Source organism: Curcuma longa, chromosome 11 (genome assembly GCF_044706935.1).
Source record: "Curcuma longa cultivar G26 ecotype Majalengka, Jawa Barat chromosome 11, ITB_CL_G26_1.1, whole genome shotgun sequence".
NCBI lineage: Eukaryota > Viridiplantae > Streptophyta > Magnoliopsida > Zingiberales > Zingiberaceae > Curcuma > Curcuma longa.
This window is the reverse complement of record NC_133871.1, coordinates 10,363,933-10,379,134: the sequence shown is the minus strand read 5'-3', so window position 1 is coordinate 10,379,134 and position 15,202 is coordinate 10,363,933. Positions and strand designations below refer to the sequence as shown.

General features: G+C 36.9%; 3 protein-coding genes across 3 annotated transcripts; 1 reads left to right on the top strand and 2 right to left on the bottom strand.

The window, feature by feature from the left end:
• The first annotated feature begins 216 nt into the window (after nt 1–216).
• LOC141839139 (uncharacterized) lies at nt 217–5,487 on the top strand. Its single transcript, XM_074726811.1, has 7 exons — nt 217–373; nt 4,244–4,286; nt 4,364–4,456; nt 4,542–4,604; nt 4,689–4,784; nt 4,899–4,976; nt 5,073–5,487. Exons 1-7 carry the CDS (start codon nt 252–254, stop codon nt 5,157–5,159), a joined length of 582 nt encoding a protein of 193 aa, XP_074582912.1. The 5' UTR covers nt 217–251; the 3' UTR covers nt 5,160–5,487.
• Nucleotides 5,488–5,775: 288 nt separating this feature from the next.
• LOC141839138 (uncharacterized) lies at nt 5,776–9,112 on the bottom strand. Its single transcript, XM_074726810.1, has 3 exons — nt 8,938–9,112; nt 6,967–7,089; nt 5,776–6,411 (listed from the first exon to the last, which is right to left on the bottom strand). The coding sequence occupies exons 1-3, from the start codon at nt 9,077–9,079 to the stop codon at nt 6,200–6,202; spliced, it is 477 nt and encodes a 158-aa protein (XP_074582911.1). The 5' UTR covers nt 9,080–9,112; the 3' UTR covers nt 5,776–6,199.
• Nucleotides 9,113–9,960: 848 nt separating this feature from the next.
• Nucleotides 9,961–12,782, bottom strand: LOC141839740 (auxin-responsive protein IAA1-like). The gene is made up of 5 exons (XM_074727556.1): nt 12,558–12,782; nt 12,235–12,416; nt 11,997–12,108; nt 10,368–10,429; nt 9,961–10,289 (listed from the first exon to the last, which is right to left on the bottom strand). The coding sequence occupies exons 1-5, from the start codon at nt 12,746–12,748 to the stop codon at nt 10,252–10,254; spliced, it is 585 nt and encodes a 194-aa protein (XP_074583657.1). The 5' UTR covers nt 12,749–12,782; the 3' UTR covers nt 9,961–10,251.
• Between the last annotated feature and the right edge of the window lie 2,420 nt (nt 12,783–15,202).

Here is a 15,202-nt window from a genome sequence, read left to right as displayed (position 1 = left end):
ATCTTTTGAAATATACTTCGTGCAATAAACAAGTTATTTGTCTACATACGTTATTGCGTTTTGCTATATAATTATCGATTAATTATAAAATAAATATATGGGATAAAAAAAATGCCGTGCATCGGTACCACCACAAGTTAAATTTAAAATATTATATTGTTAATATTTATTAAAAGGAGGAAAACAAATTAATTTCTAGAAATAAAAAGGGGCCGAGGCTGATAGGGAGCAGAGGGAGAGAAAGGGAGACCATGGCGCTGTCCACGTCTCCGCTTCGACCGATTCCCTTCGGAAGCCGCTGGTCAGAATCCTCATCTCGCATCCGAGCTTTGTCGTCGGACGTCCCCGTGCCGGATTTCCTTTCCTCCGATTGGTAATCTATAGCTTCCGTCTCTTCACTTACCTTGATTTGTTCCTGTTTGCTGCTAGATTTAACTGCGATTATCGATCCCCACGAAGGTTCCTTCGAGGGGGACGAGCTCGTCTATGCGAAAGGAGTAGGCAATCTTGTATTTAGGGCAGAGATCGGCGGTGCGGTGCCCTCCGCCGGTTTCTTCGATACTGTCGATAAATATAAGGTCAAGGGGGGCATTTGGGGATCCATTGCGGAGAGAATTCCCATGTGATTGGAGAAGCGGGGACTGTGTGGCGGGTTCGAAACAAGTGGTAGCCCCATCGGATCGCCAACCCCGCCGGCCCACCCCCTAGGTTCGGAAAATGCCCCAAAACGGCACAACTTTGTCAAATATAATTGTTGCAAAAGGTGCTAATGCGCACCGGAAGCACCCCTCCACGGTCCATCTCGTGGAAGGGAAATGCCAAGCGGCCTCAGATGAGAGGAATTTATTCACTAAGGAAATGAATCTTCCGAACTTTACTCTACTGTTGCAATTATGCCATCAGAGTACATACTTATGCCCATGGAGGCAACTTTGTCAAATATAAAAAAATGATAATCTCAGTCAGTCGCATTGACTCAATCCCTGGCCCCCGTCCCGGTCCAGTTCCACGGAAGTTTCTCACCGGCCACCAGGGTAAATCGGGAAACGCACGTAACGATCAACCCAAACGTCCCAGCATCCTTTGATTGCGATCTCCATTTGGAGAAAAATCGCTGTAGCTGGGGATCGAACCGCGGATGCCTAGGTGAAAAATTCCTGCAAATACGTCAAATATAAAAAAAAATGATAATCGTAGCCACATGGGGATCGAACCCACCGACCACCAGGGTAAATCGGGAAGCGCATACGGCGGCCAATCCAGATGCCCAGCATCCTTTGATTGCGTTCCCCATTTGGAGGAAAATTCCTACGCCGTAGCTAGGGATCACCATAGACAATCCGGGAACACCTTTGTCAAATATAAGAGAATATGTCAGGTGAACTTGACCTACCTATCATTTAGGAAGCAATTAGAATTGTTTATGGTTAATAGTTTCAGTGCTAACTAATTAGAATATAGTGATTAGTTTTATGGTGTCAAGTAACATTTTAGAAATTTTTTCTTTTTGAACAAAATTTTCACAGTATGTAGCCTAATCTCACATTTTCACACTTAATGCTTCACGCATTGTGAACTATATACATGATAATTGATTTATTAAGTTATTAAAGTTATAAAAGGTTTTTTTAAAAAAAATTAGTATTCTGATATTTAAAATATTATTTGTATAGCTATTATTTTAGATCTAGAATCAAATATGTATTGTTGTAATATTATAAGTGAATACTATAAAAATTTAGAATTAGGGAATTCATAACAAAAAAATATAGAAAATAGAAATATAATAAATAAAATATATTCAATTTATTATGAGAGGTATGGCCATTAACCAACACCACAATCTTAGGTACCATCTTCTAGCAAAAGTTGAGGCATAATGTTATATTTAATAAAATAAAACAGACTCTTTATGATCCCCAATGGCCAATCCTCACATGAATCGCTAAGGATCAAATAAGTCCAACATTAATTCCTTCGGGCGTATCAATTGGACAAATATGTCCATAGTGGTTAGAATGAATATCTCGTATCCGAAAACTAGCAGTTTTACTCGTCAATACTCTAAGACTCAAATAACTCAATTTTCGACTTAGTTTTATAGGAGATTTAGTTGTGCTAGTGCCCGTCTGAGTCAATCAAGTGAAGGATCAAAAATTAAACTTCACGCTAAGATTAATGAACTTAGTTTTTGCCTACATTGTCATTTAGTTGACTCAAGTTAAAACATAATGAGTGTTTAGATGGAGGTCTAGCCAAGTAACTTGCCTTGCCATTAAATTTCTAACTTAACTCCATTGATAAAGTAGTTTAAGGTGCCCCTAAAATATAGCTTGGGATTGCAATGCATGTGCAAGTCCTCAAATTTAAGTTAATCAATATGGTGTTTTGTTGATTTCTGAAGTATTTCAGAACATACTTTTCTGTCTAGTCTTTGACGCACCTCTATCTATCTCTCCCTAGGCTTTTCTCTCACTGCATGATTAAAAAGCAGTGACAAAATCTCGCTGCATGTGCTCTAACAAGGGGGTGTTTGGTTGGGGGTTATCGTTGATAACCTTGGTTAATTGTCCAAGGTTATCAACCTTATTTGGTTTATGATTGATTTCCAAGTAATGCAACATTGCTGCTACATTAGCAAATGGATTATAATCTGGGAATATGATTACCTTGGCAACATAAGATTTTCTGCAATTTTGGGGATTAACGAATTTTTTTTTCATAATTATCCTCTGATTTTAAAAATGAATTAATTGAAATATACAGTGAAACCTAATTGAATCTGAGTTAATTAATTCAATAAATTTAATGAATTATATTTATTAATTTAATGAATTATTTTATTAAAATAATTATTTTATTAAAATATATATACATTTATTTTAAATTTAAAAAAATAAAATTAACAAATTATATTTATTAATTTAATGAATTATTTTATTAAAATAAAATTAACAAATTATATTTATTAATTTAACAAATTATTTTTTTAAAATGTATATAAATTTATTTTAAATTTAAAAAAAAATTAACAAATTATATTTATTAATTTAATGAATCATTTTATTAAAATAATTATTTTATTAAAAATATATAAATTTATTTTAAATTTAAAAAATTATATTTATTTTTTTATATATTATCAATTTATTATTATCATTAATATTATTAATATTATTAATTTAATTTATTCTAAAAATAAATTGAATCAAGTGTTATATAGTAAATGTTAAATTGATTATGTTTTATTCCCTCCAAATAAATAAGTTGAACCAAATAACATTAGGTTATGTTTAGTAATCACATAACCAAGGTTATATGATAACTTGAACCAAACGCACCCTCATGCCTACTTCTAGTGTGAAAGTTGAGTTCACCCATTACACCCAAAAAACATGGCAATGGGTGCCTGGGCCAAGAATTAGATTGTGTTCAGGTTACCTCTTAATCCCATTAACTAGGTCTCTTGTGGTTTTTCTTGAGATGTTTAGGGAATTGAAAGGGGGGGGGGGGGGGGGGGGGGGGGGGGGGGGGGGGGGGGGGCGCGGGGGGAAGAAAAGAGACAAAAGTAGCAAAGAACTAAAATTGCTAAGACGGAGCATGCAAAAAACATAGATCAACCAACATTAGAGAGGAGAACGACATCATGAGCAGCAGAATTAGTGCCTTCCAAACAAACATTTGTTTTTGAAGATTCAAAATTTTCTCTCATACCAATCCGGCAGCTAAGTGTAGCGGTTTGCCTCCACAAAGTTGGACATGATTCCCATGAAAACTATTGATCAAAATCTATTCTTTACCACGGTATTGAAGAAATAAATTAAGAAATTTTGATAAGGGCAGCCCGGTCAGTGCACGAACAAGCTCCTGCCAATGCAGGGTCTCGAGTAAGGGTCGAACTACATTAGGTTTATTGTACGTAGTCTTATATTGCATTGCAAAAGGTTATTTTGAGACTCAAAGTCATGATCACAAGGTCACAAGATAATAATTTTACTGTTGTAAAAAAAACAAATATTTGCCAATTGCCAACTATGATAAGTAGCAACACAAGACAACACAAAGTACCATTTATTAAGGACTGAAGGATGAAACCTCTATGCTTATCTTTTCCAATTTGTGAGTCTCATGGAGATGTATTAATATTATCTTTAAACATAGCTTTTTTTTTTTCCTTTTCTATTGTCTCCTTCAGAAAGATATTTGTGGTTGATGGATCATGGTTTCCTCTTCTTTCTCTCAGGCTTCAATCTCGCAAGAAAAGGCCCTTTGGTCCTAAGCTGGAAGTACAATCTGACTTCGTATTACCATTGGTATTCTGTTCATTAACCATAACTTTCATAACTCTGATCCCAGGCTTTAGTTCAGTGCAGAAGAAGCTATACAATGCCAACTTGATGCATTAAAATATAATGATCAACCTCGCCCAGACTATGGAATTGAAGTCATGTACAGGGTATCATATTTTCTTGGTTTCACAATAAGGGTACTCGTAGGTTAATGTTTTTGTATGACGAATAATTACTTTAACGTGCTTCTAGTTTGCTGGATTTGATCCTTTTGAAAGGTCACCCTACTTTGGACCATTCTTTGACCTAGGACAGGTTGGAAAAATACTTGGGATTGGCTAGAGTTATACTTTAGTTACTCGTATTCATTCTTCATGTTCTTTTGACAAAATTTGATAGTTTGAACGCTTTCGGAGAATCTTTCACCATGCAACATATCGGGTTTTGCTTGGTCACAAGGAAAGGAACATCTTGAGCAACTTATGGGTGAAAGAGGTAAGCAAGGCTGCTCATCTGAGAATTTGGCTGTCTATAATTTCTAAAGAAGTTATATAACTCACCAAAAGATCTTACGTTCCTTCTCTTGACGGCATGCATGTACTGAAATAGAACCGATTCAAGCAACGAGTTTGGATACAAGGGTCACGTCCGGAGGAAGAAGAGATCTTTGAATTTACAATGGTTCAGGTCTACTCTCTATCTAAATATAAACATATGCCTTTATATGTGGATATGCAAGTATGTACATATGCATATTCACTGGGTTCTACTGGTACTTAACAGAGGATCGGTGGTTCCTGGGATGGATATTGGTTAACAGAGAGCTTGCTTCATGACGGGGATGGATTTTCTGGTGGGCTTGCCTATTAGAGGATTAATCTCTGGCTGTATATATCACTTGAAAAATCTCTCTGTTGAATAATACACACCAACTGTGCTACAGATAGGTAACGAAAGATGTGTATTAAGACGGGGGCGACCTTAATAAGACGTAAACCGGTTTACTTGTGTTAAATTTGGTGGACCTGCTAAACTCTAGGCATTTCTGAATAACACTTCTGTGGAGAACTCCTCCCAAGCCATCCGATCAACAAATTGAGAAATCCAGCCAGGATTGTGTGGCTTGGAAGGTGTCCTTCATGGAAACTTCTATGAGCATGTGCAAGTTTTATCTCATTTCATTAGTTTTGGTTATTGATATACAGTTTTGAATTATAAATGGATGTGTTCTAGAGAAAGGATAGCAGATGTCTGTGGCTATCTAATGCACAAAAGGTCGTTTCCTTTAACCAAATCCATTAAGACAATTGGTGGAATGATGACCATATCGTATGCTTCAGAGTAGATCTATTTGTGCCTCTTTAATTTTCTCAAACAGTTCTATGATAGAACAGTCCCTTTGAGAAAAACCTAAGAAACAATTTAGCCAGAGCAAGAATTAACAAGTATGTCTGAGAATGTATACTTTAGTAGATTCAGTTCACAATGTACGTTTATGATCAACTCAGTTCAAAAACCAGATTTGACCGGGTTTGCAATGTATACTTTAGTGGGCATCTCACCAGAAACTTTCACAGATACATAGATCAGTGGAGCTACCACAGAGCCATCCTACATGCTTGAACATATGTTCAAAAACCTACACAAGAATATCTTGTTCCTCAAATCAACACGAGAGATCTGAAAGGTGCAGTTACTCATTACCAATCATTTGGTTACTCTGGCCCAGCAAAACTCACACTAAGCCACTTCCATTCCATTGTCGGTAAAATGTAGCGTTCTGCTCGGGATTTGCAAAACACACAGATACATAAAGTGGAGCGGCAACAATTAACCACCCTAAATACTGAGCACCTTAGTTTAGTAGCAGCTATGTCATCCTGTTGCCTTGAATAACTGAGTTGTAGGGATCATTTCTTAGCATGAACTTCTTTTCTTAGAACATAACAATCTGGTGGGCTGATGTTCTCATAGTAATTTTGTATCGTATCTACAATTTCAAATCCAGACTTCTTGTAGAAGGCAATTGCATCTTCATTATTTGTCTGCACATGCAAGTATATATCTGATATATTGTTCTGCTTCTCCGATAAATTGAGCACATGTTTCAACATTTTTGTGCCTGTTTAGGAAAAAAAGATTATATGAAGGACAAACCTCTTATGCTCCTAGTATTAACTTATAATCATCCTCACACAATAAAAGGTAAAAGATGAGAACACGATCATGTATACCTGCTACTTATTAGATGCATGAAAACATCAAAAATGAGGTAGATGCAAAGGTATATTTGTCATCTATAAGTTATAGAATGGGCTTTAATGAAACAAACATCAATGCAGCTGCAGTTAAAGAGGTTATTTACTTATTCAAAAACTACTAATAAATTCTATAGTTAAATGAACAGACTTGATTAGAAAAATGTGTAAAAACTAATAAATAGATTCAAATGACCTGAATATTATGGATAATACAACCTCATATAGAAATCAATAGAAATTGTTATTTATCATCATTACAATTCTTGCTAGCAAATATCATAAAGCAAGTGATGCAAAAAAAACGAAGGCTGAGATGCCCATAACATGAAACAAAAGAGGGAAAAATATATTGAATATTGACAAATAAAATAGTGTTTGTAAGAATCTAAGAGAGTAGATATACAATTGAGACTTACCAATTCCAAGCCGACGGTATGGTGCCAAAACACCCAGGGTCATAATGTAAATAGACATAACCCCTCCTTCCTTTTTCTCAAGCCGACAAGCAATTGAACCAACACAGACGTCGCTGAAATAAGCTACAGAAGCACAGAAATATAAGCACACCATGAGTCTGTGAACTAGTAAACAGAAAGAAGGTTTGATAAGTCCCAAGTGCTCAAACATATTTTTGTTTAATTTCACCTACGTAAGCACGACAATGGCTTGGATACAACAACCAAGTTTTATCCCATTAGATGAGAACGGCTAATGGGTTGGATATTAGACAAACAAAGGTCAGCACCCATAACCAAATTGGCACCCCATATAATGGAACCCAACACCAAACCAGATAGGCTTTTACTATCTCTAAACATAACCAGTAAGTGCTGAAATTGTAGTATGCAATAGTGAAGATAGTCGACATATTTAGCAAGCGAAGATCCCCACGAGTGGCTAGATATCTGGTTGAATCGGACGACTACCACGTCTGAACAGATTGTTTGGCCTTGTTGATTCTGAATATATACACATTTTCTTTTTGTGTATGATGCATTATTCATTATGTTAACCAGGTTAAGCTGCGATATTTTGTTCGTGACATGAAGAGAATGTTACCATGAAACAAAATCTTTCTAAAGAAATTCGGTTCAAGAAATTCAAATCATTTCAAAGGTTTGCCTTAATTTGTCCATGTCAACGAGCAATTCAAAATACCTCAATTTTTCTAGATCCAAGTCAAATATAATCGAAGCGTTTCTTTTTACATTACACTATTTTAGGCACAACAAACCTAAGAATTAAACATGTCGTGCTTGGATTATAAACTTTGATTTCATATGTTAAACACATCATGTGCCATTGATGACTAAATGTGTTGCAGGTCGACGAGAGATGACCCATTTACGACCCAATGAGACATATCGCATACGCCCATGAATGATGAATCTCAACTAGACTGAACCTGGCACTCCTATTTATACACTACCTAAAACTAAGTATACCAATAGCAAATGCATGGCTGAAGAAGATGTACAGTAAATATGGTAGCTCTTTTTGAAGTAAATTCAACTCATACAAGCATTACAAAATATCCAGATTCTAAATATAATGCATTTTGACAAATCACCAAGGTCAAACAAATTAGATAATTCAAGATCCATAATACTGTTATTCTTTCTGATTAGCTCGATCACTTGCTATCCGAGGCAACTCACACCTTATTAAGCAGGTATAGTCATTTCTGAAGACATCTAGATCACAGTAAATGATGCATGAAACTTTATTAGAACTTACCCAAACTTCTCCAAAAATCACGAGTTGATCATTTTTTCTGAAAAAAAAAGCATCATATGTTGGAATTTTACAAATTTTAGGTGAATACTTTCAGTGTCAGCATGTTTGTTTTTCTTCGCCCACATTTTCATCGACAATTTGTGACAAGTAAATAGCATCTGTTAAATCATGGTAGCATATTAAATTTCAATTGAGATGGCAAATTGCGTGACAGTGAATGCACATTGCCAAAATACACTACTAGAAAATAGCCAAATTTTCAAGATAAAACAAAGAAATAATGGCACTATCGCATGAGACAGAGTGAATCATTTCGCCAACCAACCTTTCAAATAGGTGTGCATATTTGAAATTGTGCATTCCCCTTAGCATATTAATTGTTATCAGTTCTCTCTTACGCATGATTACCATCTTCCAAGACATCTCTTATCGCATGATGTTTTTTTTTTAAAAAAAAATAAACATTCGGAATAAACTAAATCAAATTTCTGAATTAGTTCGGTTCGAACAGTGTTAACAGGAATACATATTGATTCAAGATATTCCTAATTATCGCTAGTAGAGGGGATTCCTTTCGTCGTTCCAATTTTATAGCATGCGATATCTTTGAGCAAAAGAAATTCTTAGGAGGAGGGAAAGAAAGAACGGACCGAGCTTGGAGAAATCGGCAGAAGCAATGGCGTCGGCGTAGTACTTGTCGTTGTAGCGGACGGGGAAGAAAAAGGTGTTGAGCTTCTTCAACTGCATCACGTTCTTGTCGCGGACGCCGTCGAGGTATATCGCTTCCGCCATCGCCGTCGCCCCCTGTTTCTTCCGATCGCAACAAGCAAGTGTAAAGAATGGAGGAACGGAAGAACCCCGGTTACTTCAGATACAATGAATCCATCCCGTTTTATAATTGTAACTTCCTGGGCCTCTCAGTCCGCCTTACTTTGACAGCCCAATGGCCCAACCTGATCCAACCAACAAAACAAAATAAAGAAATTTCTTTTTTTGGTAAATCATTAGATCCGATGAAGGGTTAATTTCTTACAATAAAAGTATGGTCGGATCGAAGTACCAAATAATCCACTATGACATGATTCACATTAACCATCTGAAGGGTTATTAACAAGGGGCACATGTCGCGCGCCAGAGCAAGATTGAGTTGGATATTGCAAGACAGATATTATTATAATGAGTAAGGATCGAATCTTGGAAATACTCTCCCCCATAGTGATCCACTATAATTTTTCAATTTACCTCCTCACAGACATATGTACGATAAATTTGTCAAAACATGTCAGTTTAAGCCATTGATTTATTGATAAACTGACCACAACATCCAGATCTCTTTAATTGAAAAAATTTTCAACAATAATATTCATGAAAAAAACTGATTGAGTTTTCTTATATCAGTAAATTGTTACAAATTTAAAAGCTTTATTTACTTGTTAAAAATAAAAGTACGGTTAAATTTGTCAAAACATTTTTTCTGAAACTCTAGTACAAGTACGATAAAAGGCATTGATGTTTTACTATTGCATAGATGCATCACTTTGTTCTCCAAGATGCACTAGTTTAACACCTTAGTTCACAGCAACAGAGAAATTTCCTAAGATCCATAAAAACAAAGCCGTATATCAGATGCCAATCTTGTATAGCAACACAACTATTTATATCACCACAAACCATAACAATGCAAATTGGATTCATAACATTTCCAAGCTCTAACGAAGCATAATGGCGTCGCAGGCAAAGTTGTTAAAAAGTATAAACCAAGTACTACCATGGAGACACAAGATAATCAAGAGAGGACCATTGGCTGGATTACACCAGTCTGCTTATTGTCACACAATATGTTTACACCAAAACATGTTTACCTAAGTACAGTATTTTTATTCCTACATTCTCACAGATGCCAGAGTGACAATTTCTGTACATGATACCGCCATTTGTCGATGTTGGTTGTTGGTGAATCAAATTCACTGTTCTTTGGTGCATCCTTGTGGTGCTCTTGGGGCTACAATGATTGACAGAGACAGATGTTATTAAAATATTACATGATAATCAAGTAACAGCAGTGAGAGATCAACATTACCTAAATTGGCAGCTTCAGAGATTTTCATTAACCTAAGACGCTTGCATGAAGCAACGAACATTCTGTGAGCAAAAAATGGAATTTAGAGTTGCTCTTGTGGAAATGATAATCATGCAGCACCTTGAACTATGCAAGAAAACTGAACATGCTGATTTGCTGATTTTGATTCAAACAACAAACTACTACTAAGTATTGGAACAACAAACTACTACTAAGCATCGGAACAATGTGAAAATGACTGATGGGTTAAAAGCCTTATAGAAGCCATGTCTTATTAATTGAATGCCGGTCTGCTCCTGTTAGCCATATTGCCTTGTATTCCCTTGTATCATATCTAGTTCACTTATTGTTCTGTTTGTTTTCAAGTGCCGGTCTCCATGATCATACACTTAAGCCATGATTGAGCATCTTTTCTTCGTGATAAGAAGTTACGTTATTCTGCTCAAATGGATCGTTTGTTTATGAGCATGGACATGTACTTCTTTCTTTGATACCTCACATGCCTCATGAATCTTCCATAAAGAATTTCCCCTACCAGTACCTAGTGCATAGTTTTGAATCAGGACATACCCTGCCTATCGATTCTTGTTATTGCTGATCTTGATCTCCTCATTGCTTATAAGAAAGGGTGTTCAATGGTGTTCCATTGCGTCTATTCAAATATTTCATGAAAGGTACCAGAATATTGGGATGCTAGTTCTAATTATCAGCCAGGTGATTTGTCTTTCAAAGGTCCTTGGGTAGTTAGATGGATTATGTATACAACAAGCTTGTAACTTGCTCGTCAATCAACTTCCATAGCTTTCAATTGTTTCTGGTTTTTTTCTTGATTCCTAAACTGGTTGAACTGCATAAGAAACTAGGATCAACAATAAAAAGTAGTCCTACAAAACAAGGGCTAAGGATAAAAAATATAGCAGCATTCATTCCAGCTTGAAACAACTTTCCAAAATTGTCATCAGATCCAACACTACATCCTAGTTCAAGTCATGCATGCCCATTTCCTACATTTGCCGACAGACGAATCATCAAGGTACTCTCTCCTAAGGAAAGATTGTCTACCATTTTCACCAATCAACTATAGTCCCAAGTGCAGTGATGCAAAGCCATTACCGGATGAGATGCAATCCTCCAAACTTTTTCTTTCTTAATTGTAACAAGTTTTGATCTGACAGTTTGTGATAAGCCATTGTGGGTCTCCAAACAAATGATTCCATTTCCTCTTTTGACATAACTTTACTGGATTTACATCATTGCATTTCCTATGATTCCTATTCTATCATAAATTTAACGGCTGATAACAACTTCCTTAACCACAGATTCACATGCATAAATTAAAATTCTCATCAAGAAAGAACTTTCCTAATGCTAATTTGAAAGGGAGAAATGAGCAGTAGTCCGGAAGAATGTTTGAACATGAAGTAACTTTTCATTTGTAGCATTATTTATGCATCAGTCTAAAGTTAGAATGACCATAAGAGGAGCAAAACAATCAAAAAACAAACTTGATAATTAGTAGATCTGCAGTGGGGCTGATCCATGCGTTGTCTAACTGAAGAACAAGCAAATATACACTTATGTTTTCATCTTTCTGTATTTCAAGACTAATTGATGAGGATAAAAACTTACTTCCAGGGAACATCACCGACGAGCATCCAATCACCATCTTTGTCCTCGTAAGTCGGCACATACTCTGCGCCACTCACAGGATCAACCAGCCTCCTCTCATTAGGATAATTGCCTAAGGAAATTTGGAAACAAAATTCCATGAACCCCGCCGATTAATCGAAAGGAAGAAATCCCCAACAAAGAAATCTAGAGATGGGTGAGAGAGAGAGAGAGAGAGAGAGAGAATGGAAGAAATTACGGGCAGTGAAGCAAGAGAACATTTCCTCGAGGGCAGTAAGCAACTGCTGGTATCCAGCATAGGCCTCCAGGTCAACCTTACGAAGGTACGGCGCACCGTCGACGGCCACCTTCACGTAGGTGCAGCTCTTGAGCGCGTTTCGCCGGGACGACCTCACCGGCGGCCATCCCACCACTTGAGCCCTTAAGGAGGAAAAAGTTAACTCGATAAGCAAGATTAGTAGCCCTATTCGCCCCAATCAAAGAAGGAAAAAAAAAGGAGGATTTTTTAGCTCAAAATTGAGAGCAAAAAACACAAGCAAGGGTATGACTGGTGTTATTTACTTGGATTGTGGAGGTTTCCCAGAGGGTCCTTGGGAGGAATCGGAGGGGAGATGGTCGTCCGATAGGCCTCGCTTCCTTTCAGGGTCGGATCTGGAGGCACCGGGCGGGGCGAGCGTGAGCTGCGTCTCTTCGTAGTCGAGGCCAGAGGCATCAGATTCAGTGGAGCTGTGCGCCGTCTCCGTCGTCGACATGGTGGAGCAATCCGAAGTAGGAAGAAGAAGAAGAAGAAGAAGAAGAAGCAGAAGAGGAAGAAGAAGGAGGAGCGGCGGGTGGATGGATGTGGGCCAGGGTTGTCGGTTAGAGTTGTCTCCTCTTAACCGGGCCGGGCTGGGCCACCACTACAAAAAGGATAATAATTATTTACAATAACAATAGTAGTAATAATAATGATGGTATCTCACAACAGTCCTGCTGACGCTGTGCAGCCTTTTTCTAATTGTGCCCTTTAGATTTCGATATTACCGAAATACACCTAGAGTTTCAGACCTCACATAGCAAGAGGGACAATTTTCAAAATACCCACAAGATTTTACAGTATTAATGATTCCCCTCTATAAGATTTTGGTATTGCAAAGACACCACTTGAGCTTTTAATTTTTTTTAAATTAAAATATCATGTTTTTCAATTTCCGATCACAATCCACTAGACGTAAAGTAGAAAACTAAGCTAAGACAACTACCGAATGGGTAGCGCAATGACCTTTCATTGGTCGTAGGAAAATTTTAAACTTTGTTCATTGTTAGTCGGGAGGGGAGGGGAGGGGTATCTTGAAGAGAAATTAGACATCTAAAGGGTATTTTAATAATATCGAAACTTTAAGGGGAGAATTCAAAAAGGCAAATATGAATAAATCTATATTGTTTTCTTAATTGCTTACTAATACCAATCTTCCCTCCAAAATTGATCTGTTCAAATATGATCCTCTCTTCATGTTATCGAATCCATTATCTCCTTGCCCTCGGAGCATAGTCTGAATTGGTTACGACAGAGCTGACTTGCAGAAGAGGACAATGGTTCAAATCTCGGCGAAGCCGAGATAATACTCTCCTCCGTCGTGGTCAACTGTAGTTTTTTGATTTACCTCCTCACAGATGATCATGGGTCCGACAGTGTGGAGCCGCTGGATGGCCGATTCCACCTTTTACATAAGAATCCATTGTCTCCATCATACATCGAAGGATTAGCTCACCGTCAAGGATTACCAAATCATCATCGGATGCTCCTGTACCATCGACTAACTCGACTAACTAGCTAGCTGTCAATTCAAAGAAATGACTCACCTAAACTAAACATTCATGCATGTTGTATTCAAAACTTTGCTGTCGAACTCAACCTTGCGCCCAGGTCGCCTCACCGTGCGCAACCTGTGACGTCGAGCGTTGCTCGCGACCTTGCGGGCATGTTGTGATGCTGCACATCACGCCTCGCTCGCAAACTCGTGGAGAGCAAGGTCAATTTACGGCCCCGTCATTGAGATGTTATGGCAGCAAGGTCGAGATGAAGATGCGACGACCAAATGGAAAGTTGGTTCCATCCGATTTGGGTGGATAAGCAAACGAGTTAAATTTGATTTACGAATGAATTTAAAATCCGTCTGTCCATATTTTTTTTTTACAAAAGTAAATAGAGGAAAGTATGTGAATTCGTATGTACTCTATCCTTTTATGGTCCTCAAATATTGTTGAGTTGATTATTGCAGAACAAATTTATTATAGTGGATAAGGATCGAATCTTGACGAAATTGAACTAATATCCTTTTTCGTAATGATCAACTATAATTTTTCTTGATTTATTTTCTCATAGATCATCTTAAGATCGATCACTTAGCACTGCTGGATGGTGAACTCTTCGTTGTGGAAAATGGCTGGATCGATATCTTATCGTGCACAAAACGTCTTCAAAATCTGGAGCCAGCAGAGAAACGTTACGTAGTTAGTGGCCCTCTTTAATGGTCACTATTTTAATAATAATAATAATAATGTTTACAAGTCAAACGGCAATTAAAGTGGTTGGAGAAGGAGTGCACACTTTAAAAAGACAATTAAGATTAGGAATGAGCAAAAATTCGATTAAATTGAATAAATTGATTAAATCAAATTAAATTAAAAATTTGATTTGATTATTTCGGAAGTTCAGTTATTTTTAAAAAAAAATTAATTAATTCGATTAATTCAGTTCGATTTCGATTTTAAAATTTTTTATTCGGTTAAACTGAATTAATCAAATTAATTAAATTAAAAAAATAATTTATAAATTTTAAATAAATAAATTTATAAATTCCTAATTCATTAGTAAAATTTTTATAATATTTAAAAAAATTTGGTTAATTCGGTCGAAAATTGAATTAACCGATAAAATATTGGTTCGGTTTGTTCGATTTTTATTGGAAAATTCGATTGGTTCTGTTGGTTCGAAAAAAATCGGTTTATTCGATTTTCGATTAATTCGGTTCAATTCGATTCGGTTTTAACCGAATACTCACCCCTAGGTGCAATGTCGAACCCTCCGACCCATTCTCCGGAGAACCTGCGCTGTAATACGACTCAAGAACCTTCCAAAACCGATTCTTGGCCCGATTCTTGTGCTCAACGCCTTCACTCCTCTCCTTCTCCAGGTCTAGGCCCAGAACACGACTGATCTCCAC

Excerpts from the sequence above, each read along its gene's own strand:
- LOC141839740 (XM_074727556.1), bottom strand. The coding sequence starts at position 12,748 with ATGTCGACGACGGAGACGGCGCACAGCTCCACTGAATCTGATGCCTCT. Across the intron at positions 12,109-12,234 it reads GTTCTCTTGCTTCACTGCCC|GCAATTATCCTAATGAGAGG; the intron begins GTAATTTCTTCC and ends AAATTTCCTTAG. Across the intron at positions 10,290-10,367 it reads CTCTGAAGCTGCCAATTTAG|CCCCAAGAGCACCACAAGGA; the intron begins GTAATGTTGATC and ends CAATCATTGTAG.
- LOC141839138 (XM_074726810.1), bottom strand. The coding sequence starts at position 9,079 with ATGGCGGAAGCGATATACCTCGACGGCGTCCGCGACAAGAACGTGATG. Across the intron at positions 7,090-8,937 it reads TGCCGATTTCTCCAAGCTCG|CTTATTTCAGCGACGTCTGT; the intron begins GTCCGTTCTTTC and ends GTGCTTCTGTAG. Across the intron at positions 6,412-6,966 it reads ATACCGTCGGCTTGGAATTG|GCACAAAAATGTTGAAACAT; the intron begins GTAAGTCTCAAT and ends TTTCCTAAACAG.
- LOC141839139 (XM_074726811.1), top strand. The coding sequence starts at position 252 with ATGGCGCTGTCCACGTCTCCGCTTCGACCGATTCCCTTCGGAAGCCGC. Across the intron at positions 374-4,243 it reads GATTTCCTTTCCTCCGATTG|GCTTCAATCTCGCAAGAAAA; the intron begins GTAATCTATAGC and ends TCTTTCTCTCAG. Across the intron at positions 4,287-4,363 it reads CCTTTGGTCCTAAGCTGGAA|TTCAGTGCAGAAGAAGCTAT; the intron begins GTACAATCTGAC and ends CCCAGGCTTTAG.